General features: G+C 38.9%; 1 protein-coding gene across 1 annotated transcript; it reads left to right on the top strand.

Annotated features, from left to right (window-relative positions):
* The first annotated feature begins 236 nt into the window (after nt 1-236).
* On the top strand, nt 237-10,099 carry il22 (interleukin 22). The gene is made up of 7 exons (XM_008116593.3): nt 237-374; nt 3,123-3,271; nt 3,501-3,731; nt 5,408-5,473; nt 5,572-5,721; nt 6,356-6,421; nt 8,096-10,099. Exons 3-7 carry the CDS (start codon nt 3,543-3,545, stop codon nt 8,186-8,188), a joined length of 564 nt encoding a protein of 187 aa, XP_008114800.1. The 5' UTR covers nt 237-374; nt 3,123-3,271; nt 3,501-3,542; the 3' UTR covers nt 8,189-10,099.
* Nucleotides 10,100-10,313: the final 214 nt, after the last annotated feature.

The raw sequence follows: 10,313 nt of genomic DNA, 5'->3' as shown, positions 1-10,313 counted from the left end.
TTATGATCAAAGGTTACATTATGCATATATGAAATGAAATAACCAGGCAACCATTATTGCTGCATATACATGTATTTGACTAAGTTTTTGTGGGATCGCCACTTGTGTGTATGTGTGTTAAGGGAAGAACACCTGGTCAATCACAATTCATTTTTGGGTAATTAGAACAATTAAGGATAACAAGCTTGAACCACTCCCTGAATAGGGTATAACTTGGGGAATGTTTGTAATGCTTTTTGGGACTTACTGAATCGCTTGCTTCAGAACTTACTTGGAGTAAGTTCCTGGCTGAGAGCCTACTATGCTTTTCTCCTAGCACCATTGAAGAAGAAATCTCCAAAGAAGATGCATGAATTTAATGCAAAGAACTTTATGTGAGTTGTTGCTCCAGATGGACTGAGTTATTTTGAAGCTGAAGGTTTTTGAAGCTGCTTGTTTAATTTTCTCCTTGACTCTGCTACTTAAGAGTAAATTTTGATTTTTCCATTTTCTTGGCTTGTATTTGCTCATTGTGGATGCACAAAAGGGCTGGGTAAGTCTAGACAGGACTGCATGCAGTTTGTTTTTCCACAAACCCGTAACAACCATCACCTTGAATCTACTGGAGACTACCTTCTTCCAAAATGCATCCCACTTGTCTTATGATTTCTAGTTTGGTGGTGAAATCCATACAATTATTTTTTTTTTACATGCCAGGAATCCAAGTGAGGCAACCTAATATACCCCTCCCCCTTTCTTTCTGTTTTTATCTTCTTATATGCTTCATATGATATTCTGGGGCAGCAGTTTTACCTGGTCCCTTGTATGCACAGGCAGAGGCGGTTCAACCATTAGGCAAAGTAGGCGGTTGCTGTAGGCTCCATCCCCTAGGGGGCACCATTGAGGCACCTCTGCCCAGGCGTGGCCTTCCTGCTTCCACGGCCTGGCCTGGCCTCCGCAGCAGCCGGGCCACCATGGTGGTTAAAAGTGGCACCAAGGTGCCTTCACTTTAAAGCAGGGGCGCAGAGTCACTTCCTTCAAGTGCTTCCCAAGCTTCGGTGGTGACCCAGGTGTTTTGGACTCCAGTTCCCACCACCCCCAAGCATCAGCCAAAACAGTGAGGCTGTTGGGAGTTGAAGTTTCCTCCCTGGGGGCATGGCCTGAGGAGGAGGCCACTCAAGTTTGGGCGTGGTGGCCACAGCTTGCTCCCAGCGTTAGCGAGGAATGGAGGGTGTCGGCATGGAAAGCGGGGGCCAGGGTGATGGGGGTGCCTATGAGGTGGCCAAGGCGGGCAGCCCCTCCGACCTGTGGCGCTGCCTGCAGCAGCCCCAAGTCCTCGTCTGACTCCTCAGTGCCATAAGCCGGGACTCAGGGCGGGCGGGGGGTTTGGGAGGGGGTTGATGGAGCTCTCCGAGCGCTCCCAGGGAGAGCTGAAGTTAGGGTCATTATCTGCAAATAATATTATTATTTGGAGCCCCGGTGGCGAAGTGTGTTAAAGCACTGAGCTGCTGAACTTGCAGACCGAAAGGTCGCAGGTTCAAATCCCGGGAGCGGAGTGAGCGCCCGCTGTTAGCTGGTTGCTTTAGATACCTGGGCTTGAGGGAATCCCCAGCCCGAAGACTTTCTGAAACTCCCAGGATTTTATAGCATTGAGTCATGGCAGCCGGTAGGCTATTAGGAATTGTGAGAGTTGGAGTCCAAAACACCCGGAGGGCCAAAGTTTGCCTCATGCCTGATCTAAGGCAAACAATTGGCATAATAAAGCATACTGAGTTCAAGTTAACTAGCAAAGAAAGTGGGATGGTCATATGGGGAGTCAAGGCTCTTCTGGATTCTTGGACTGGTTCTTAAACACGCTTCGTGTATTCCAAGTAGACTGAAAAATACTTGTGGATTATCTGCCTTGATATTCTGGGTTATATGGCTGTGTGGAAGGACCCTCAGGGCTCTTCCACGCAGCTATATAACCCAGAATATCAAGGCAGAATAACCCACAATATCTGCTTTGAACTGGGTTATCTGAGTCCACATTGCCCTATATCCCAGTTCAATGTTGGGTGTTAAATATGCAAATATAGTAATTCCTACATAACATTACCATGTATTGAACTGCTTTTTCTGTCAATTTGTTGTAAAACATGATGTTTTGGTACTTAATTTGTAAACTCATAATGTAATTTGATGTTTAATAGGCTTTTCCTTAATCCCTCCTTATTATCCAACATTTTCACTTATCCAACACTTTTATTTTTATAAAATAAAAATAATATTATTATTTGGAGCCCTGGTGGCGAAGTGTGTTAAAGCACTGAGCTTCTGAACTTGCAGACCGAAAGGTCGTAGGTTCAAATCCCAGGAGCGGAGTGAGCGCCCGCTATTAGCCCCAGCTTCTGCTAATCTAGCAGTTTGAAAACATGCCAATGTGAGTAGATCAATAGGTACTGCTCCTACGGGAAGGTAACGGCGCTCCATGCAGTCATGCCGGCCACATGACCTTGGAGGTGTCTATGGACAATGCCGGCTCTTTGGCTTAGAAATGGAGATGAGCGCCAACACCCAGAGTTGGACACGACTGGACTTAACGTCTGGGGAAACCTTTACCTTTACTCTTACCTTTACTCCTTATCCTCCAAATGCCAATGTCCAGGCAGACAGAAGACAAAGAAGAGAAAAAAAGGAGGAAACTTCTTAAAAACGCTTTTCAAAGGGCGACGTCACTAACAGAGGCTTTGTTAAGCATGCATATATTCTATTTTAAAAAGATCAATCTATTAGAAATTTCACAATTATTTTTAAAAGGCCAATAGCAATTGTGGGGAACACAATCTGGATGGGGACCCAAATGGAGTTGAAAGGGTCTTCAATTCCTTTTCCTCTGCTCTGGTATATTGCTAATCTCCTATTAAAAATTTAAAAATATACTCATACAATTGTGAACTGAATAAATGGGTCAAATAAATTTAGGATCAAATAAATTTGACCCTAAATCGTAACAGATTAGGTGTCCAAAACAGGTAAATAAAAATCCCCCACAAAGCCCCCACGCACCTGTTTTGTCCCTCGCAGACTCAATAGGGTCACTTCGTAAGAAATTAAAGAGTAGAAAACCTGTGTGGTTCTGTCTTGTGGCTTTTTTGGTGTAGGATGATTAGTAAATTCTCAGAAGTAATAGTGGAAAGCCAAAGACCTGATGATGTCACGGTAACTCATCCATCCTTCGTGAACAAGGTGGCAATGGGTATATATAAAAGGGACAACTCCGGTCCTTTACAGCACAGCCCAAAATCCACAAGTAAGTAGCAAAATGTTCAATCTCTTTCTGTCTCTCTCTTTTTATATATCGGTATTGTATATATCTATATAGCTTTTAAAATAATTTTAAAAAATATAACGTATACATTTATAAATATAAAATCATTTTGATAAATATAATTTCATATATGTATGTATGTATGTATCTATACTGTATGCATATTTGTTTGTCTTCATGGAGAAATTCTCTTTTTTTCTGTGTCTTGAAGGTTCCAGATTGTCACCAAACTTACTGCTTTTCTTTTGGAGTCATGAATCCGCTGCAAAACTGGATGATGTGCCTCTCATTTTGGCTGTTCTGTTGTTGCTGCATGCCTTTTCTCCTCTTTGCAAGTCCTTTGCCCCAGAAGGAAACTGATGTTCGTACGAATCACTCTTGCGTACTCAGAACTGTTCTGCCATCCTACATCAAGAACTGCACCCTCACCATAGCTGAACAGGTAAAGCAATAAGCTAAGCCATCACATGAATATTTTATCTTCATGGTGTCTCTCCTGTTTCTTGCCTGGGGCTATTTTTCCATACTATACTTTTTTGAGGTATGTCATTTCTTCTTTTTGAAAGGGAATAATGCTTCAGATAGATATACTCATTGATACAAGAAAGTATCTACTATGGGGATCTCACAGCAGCTTACTACAACATATCCAGCTATTTCAATGATGTTGAACATTATTGGCCACTCAGTGTTATCTTCTGCCTATATGTGCAAATGTAGACTTTAAAATTCTTACATTTTCTTCTCTATGCTCCAGCATCTATTCTTTTTGTGTTGAAGAATGGGATGATATAAATTGTCTCCAGCTTAATTGAAGAACAGTTTTGGGCTCTTTGGTGGAAGCTCTTATCTGCATAACAGATACAGGGCCTTTTTGGTGTCTGCTCCCAAGCTCTGGAGAGACCAGACTGGTTTCCTCCAATGGCAGATTTAGTTTTGAAGTCTTTGAGTATTGTTTGTTGGGAAAAGGCTTTTAATAATGCACCTTGTTGTCTGTAGGTGTTATGTTTTAATGGGCTGCTCTGAAACGGCATTTTTAAATACTATTGATGGTCTGAATTTATTCAAACCTTTGTATGCTTAGCATGATGTGAAATTTAATTTCATTTTCGTGCTACATTGAGTCCCAGGGTTGGCAGGAAAGTGGTATATAAATAAAATAGCAGCAGAAACAATAATAACACAAGCCAACAAAATCAAACTTTTTGTAATCATCAGAAACGAGAGTTTTAATAAATTTATGCTGATTTAAAATATGTCTTTATTTTTTTCCATCACATCAACCTTTTAAAATATAAGGAATAGTATATTACAGTGGACTACTGAAAAGTCTGCACATTTTGTATCATATTTGTGTAACACAAGCCAACAAGAATTTTTCATCAGATATAATTTTAGATCATTCATAGAGTTTTTTGCACTGAATTCAGACCTGTGTTTATTTTTTTCTATCACGTGTAGTTTTTGTGATGAGGCTAATTGAATAATTAATGCATTTACACATTGATATCAGTAGAATCTAATTGATATCAGTGCATAAATGCATTGATTATTCAATCAGGCTCATTGCAAAAACTACACATGATGGAGAAAAAATAAACACAGATCTGAATTCAGCGCAAAAAACTCTATAAGAAGACGTAATTTATATGTGATGAAAAAATGTGTTGACTTGTGTAACCAATATTTCAGTTTGAAGCTAATGCTTTCACACACTCCAGTATGTTGCTCAAAAGCCGAATAATTGGTCAGTTGTCAAATAGTAATGCCTATATGATAATTATAAATGATTTTTATTCTACAAATTGTTTTATTGTATTTTAAACTTAACTTTTAAGCTGCATTTTTGTAAAATGTAAGCTGCTTTGAATACTAATATGAGGAAGAAAGTGGGTTATAAATGAATTAGTGGGAGTGTATTTGCATTCATCATCCTAGCACTTAAATTTTTTATTGTATTATTTTCTATAATAATCTCCCGCAAAATCCTCTGGAAAAATTGAGAGCTGTATTGTCCAAAGAACTGTGTTGCCGCAATGTAGAATGCTGAAAAAGAAAATTAGAATTGGAACCTTTTCTTTCTGCCACGCATTCATTCCGACTCTTTTTTTTTTTAAGGCAAGACTTTCTGATAAAGATACGGATAACAGATTCATTGGGCAACATCTGTATGCTAACATCAAGGTGAGCTTCCCCATTAGGGCTTGAATTAATATTTTATCTATACAATTCCTTGTTCTGTTGTTCTTCAATCTACGTACTTTCATGATCTTGTTTCATAGGAGAAGGACCACTGCTACGTAATGAAGAGAGTAACTGACATTATCATGAAGAATGTCCTCTCTGAGCTGAAATCTGCTCCTGGACAGTATTCCAATGTCAAAGAAGTAGCAAATTTCTTAGCTGAACGGAATGGGGAATTGCATGGCTGCGTAAGTATCAAATCTATCTCCTGATACTCTCAGTTATCAATTTTTCATCTTTCTTGAAATTTCATTATTTTTCATTCCCATCTTTTCATAGCTGTTCAAGAGTGTTGAATGTGCATATACTATTTGTTGTATCTTTAAGTCATTTCCAACTTATGGCGACCATAAGGCAAATCTACAACAGAGCTTTCTGAGGCTAAAATAACAGATAACAACCTTCCACCAAAGTTGGAAAGAAAGCTCTTAATGCCCATGTGTGTAATTTACAAATCCACAAACCACTCTGAGTCCCCTACGGGGTTGAGACGAACAGAGTAAAAATAAATAAATACCGTAATAAACAATCACCATCCTGGTCTCAAACTGGTTCCAGGATTTCCTATGTAATCATCTACACAGCAAAATCACTTTTTTCAATACCAGTTTGAAACTGACTTAAGTGGTCAGTGTAGTTGCGCTCACAATTCAACACTCAAACCACAGCTGTTCTCAATATATGTAGAGAAAAAGCAAAGTTATCCAGTGCCTGGCATTAACATGAGAGGAGGAAACCTCAAATCAAAACTTCCAAGCTTTCCGAAGTGCAAGTCAAGAGAAAGGTGTGAAATGAAACCACTTTGTGTTCCTTCCTTTTCAGAAACCATCAGGGAAAAATGAACACATTGAAAGAAATCTGAAGCAAATGAAAGACAAATTAGACAAGGTACGTTGATTTTTAGAATTCACAGAGAAAACAGTTGAGTAATTTTACCTGAGTTTTTTATACAACTAAGGTGGACTCAAATGTTTTAAAAAGGCATGAATCTATAATATTCATGGGCTGTGACTCCTCCGCCCCCAGTGGTGCATTGAGTTAAACCGCTGAGCTGCTGAACTTGTTGATCAAAAGGTCAGTGGTTTGAATCCGGGGAGCAGGGTGAGTTCCCACTGTTAGCCCCAGCTTCTGCCAACCTAGCAGTTCGAAAACATGCAAATGTGAGCAGACCAATAGGAACCGCCCCGGCAGGAAGATAACGGTGCTCCATGTAGTCATGGTGGCCACATGAAATGGAGATGAGCACCAGCTTCCAGAGTTGGACACGACTAGACTGAATGTCAGAGGAAAACCTTTACCTTTGCCTTCAACTCCTCAGCATGCATGTAGGGAAATTAAGTTTGTTACAACCTGTGCTAAATAGGGAGTAGTATAGCATAGAATAGAGAAAAGGCAAAGCTGCTATTCTAAGGCAATCACACTATCATAGATATAAATACACACCAGGATGAACACCTTCAATATCACACCTCTCTTCAGCCACATAATTGAACTGATTCGATGATCGGTGCTGCTGCAACTGTATTTCCCACTCACTTTTCCCACACTTCCACTAAACTGCAATGTTTTAATTTAATTTTTTGTTTTTAACAACAATTTTGAAACTTCAGCAGTGCAAAAAAGGCTAATATAACTAAACTATTAAATAAATACAAAACAACTTGAGAATAGAGAGGACCCATTGCACCGAGACAGGTGTTGGGAAGGTTTTCCAGATTTCAAGCTGTTGATGGATTTTTCCCATCAATAGTGAAGAATGGATTAATTACAGGAAGATGGTAAACCAGCAGCCAGGACACACACAGCATCCAACTTCACTGGTTGTTTGCCTGTCTTTTTTTCTGCTGTTGTCTTGCTAGAATCTCAGGGACTTTTCATGCAATCCTGAGATCTGCGGTTTAGGGAAGGTTATTTAGGATTCTCCGCCAGAGCACTCCAGTGTTACCACGTTCTGAATGTCCATCAGCTGGAGATGGGATAGAAAGACTCAGAGCCATGTCTGGTAGAACTAAGAAAAATAGCGTCACTGAGCCTATTGATTCAAACCCAGGTCGTATTCTCAGTACCAGAATAAAATCTGTGTAGTCCTTGCACACACACATTCATTTCTGTATTCTGCCAGCCAGGCTTTCTTCTTTTTACTAGCCTAATGTGTGAGAAAACATTTTTTTGTTATGCTTTTGTTAAATGACTAGAAGTCAGAAAGACTCACAGTTTGACCAACTTGCTTTTTTATACTGCAGTCCCAAAATACTCAAACCAATTATGTCTACTAGTTGGCTGGAGGATTCAGAGAGTTGTAGCTACATTCTCATCTGGATCTACACTGGCCTGTATTCCAGGATCTGATTCTAGATTATCTGTTTTGAACTGGATTATGAGTCTCCCCTACCAAATAAAATGGGATAAGAAGATAATTAGGGTTCAGATCCTGGGATACAGGGTAGTGTAGATGTAGCCGAAAACATCTCCGTTTCTCTTGTTCCTCACCCCATTTCCCCAGTTTATTTCAATTTCTGAAAACCGTGTCCAAATAACCTTTTTTTGGCTTTGATTCTACAGTTGGGAGAGAATGGAAAGAACAAAGCAGTTGGTGAACTTGATTTGCTCTTTGAGTACCTGGTGAAAGCATGCACCAAAGCACCGGCTTCTTAAAGAACTAAACATTAGTTGACCATCAATTAGCTCATAGAGCTACTTCTATCCAGATGGGCCAGCTGTTTCATTTTAGTTCGTGGATCATTTTAATGGTAATTTATTGTAACTTGATAATGGTAACTTATTTAAAATTATTTGTATTTTTATGTGAGCAATTTATTTATATGACTTATTAGTGGCAGACTTTTTATTCTCTCTGATGCAAAATGAATTTACTTGAAAATAAAGGCCAAAAATAAATGAAGACTAGGGCCTCTTCTACACTGTCATATAAAATCCAGATTATCTGCTTTGAAGTGGATTATACGGCACTGTAGATTTAGATATACCAGTTCAAAGCAGATAATCCACATTATCTGCTTTGATAATCTAGATTTTATGGCAGTGTAGAAAGGGTCTTTGTGTGCACTTGATGTCTCCATACAAATACATCAGAATGAAGCACTCTTCTTCATGCAGCCATGGGAGTCGTCATCATCATCATCATCATCATCATCATCATCATCATCATCATCATATAAATTAGGATGCTAATATAGTAGACTCTTAGACTGGCTCTACACTGCCATATCAAATCCAGATTATCTGACATGAACTGGATTATATGGCAGTGTAGATCCAGACTTAGTTAACTCAAGCAAATGGAACTCTCAAGTAATTGGCAGAACAAACTAAAGAAGTAATACTTTGAATAAAAAACTTTTTTATAATACAGTAAAACTGTTACATTACTTGCCATAATTTGCTTTTAGTTCCTGAATTTCAATATTAATATCACCAATGCAGAGTTTATGAGTCTGGTATTGTATTATTTAAGCCTATTTTTAAATAGCAACTTTCCGTCAACCAGAAACTACATTTCTCCAGCATCTACCAATTCCACAGGCCCTGGTTCACATGAAAGTCTACTGTATGTAGATGAGGATGTGAAGCCTGCATCCCTTGACATTTTGTTGGACTCCCACCAGACCCACCTAATGGCTGGAAATGATGGGATCTATAGTCCAGCAGAATCTAAAGGGCCCCAGGTTCTTCACCCCTCATGCAGACCAACCATATGAACGCCCTTTCATTCGGGGACTAGCACTGAGCCTTGGAAGCCTTTTGTCCTTCTGCCAAGGAATTTGTGGGTGATGGGGAAGTTTGATACTAAACTAAATTTAAATAGACCTCATTTCTGCATTTAGGACAACAAAGCAAAGCATAAAACCTATTGCTAAAAGTCAATTTCTTTTAAAAAGTAGAGCAGTCTTGCCAAGCCTGTATGGCTATGGGCTGTAAAACTATAGCCCCAACCTTCTTGACACCAGACTGGGGAAGGCTGAAATAGAAAACATTATGCCAGACTTAAAGGAGAATTTTCTCATAGTTACGCAATGATACACATAATTATTATTTCTAGTTTGTCCGGTATCTGGGAAAAAAAACTTGACCAAATCTTATCGTCGTTAGGGGAAAAAAGTATGTTATTTTATAAAAACCGTTGCAGATATTAACTATTTAATGATAATTTATATAATGTTATATTTTCACATAATAATAATTTATATGAACAAAATATATTTATCGGATATGTTTATGATATGTCTAGTTGTTGATTTCCTGTTGTAATCAATATGATCTCAGCCTACACATATTTTACAATCTGTTTATGCTATGTTGGTTTCACCCATGTGGGTATTCATTGAATAATAATAAATCCAGTTCAACAATAGATTTGTTTAGTTTCTCAGAATTCATTGCCAAACATTTGCCTTTCTGTGTCACATCTCTACAATGAGCCTCTTCTTTATTACTTCTTTCATTTGAGTAATAACACTTACATGAAAATACATTTCAGCACACATTTTAAGTGGTATGTTTGTGGGGTGTGTGTTTCTAATTATGATCACCGTTGATGTGATTATGTGCCTTCGATTCTACTGTACCAATGAGCTCTCTTCTGAAGTTTTCTTGGTGAGACTTCGTCAGAGTAGGTTTGCCACTGCTTTCTTCCCTGGCTGAGGCCCCTTCCACACTGCCCTTATATCCCAGGTATCCCTGATCTCAGATAATCTTATCCCAGATTATCTGGTAGTGGAAACTCATATAATCCAATGTAAAGCATAATCTGGGTATCAGA

This window comes from Anolis carolinensis, chromosome 5, assembly GCF_035594765.1.
Source record: "Anolis carolinensis isolate JA03-04 chromosome 5, rAnoCar3.1.pri, whole genome shotgun sequence".
NCBI lineage: Eukaryota > Metazoa > Chordata > Lepidosauria > Squamata > Dactyloidae > Anolis > Anolis carolinensis.
Note: the sequence above shows the minus strand (reverse complement) of the source record. Positions and strands in the feature narration are given on the sequence as shown.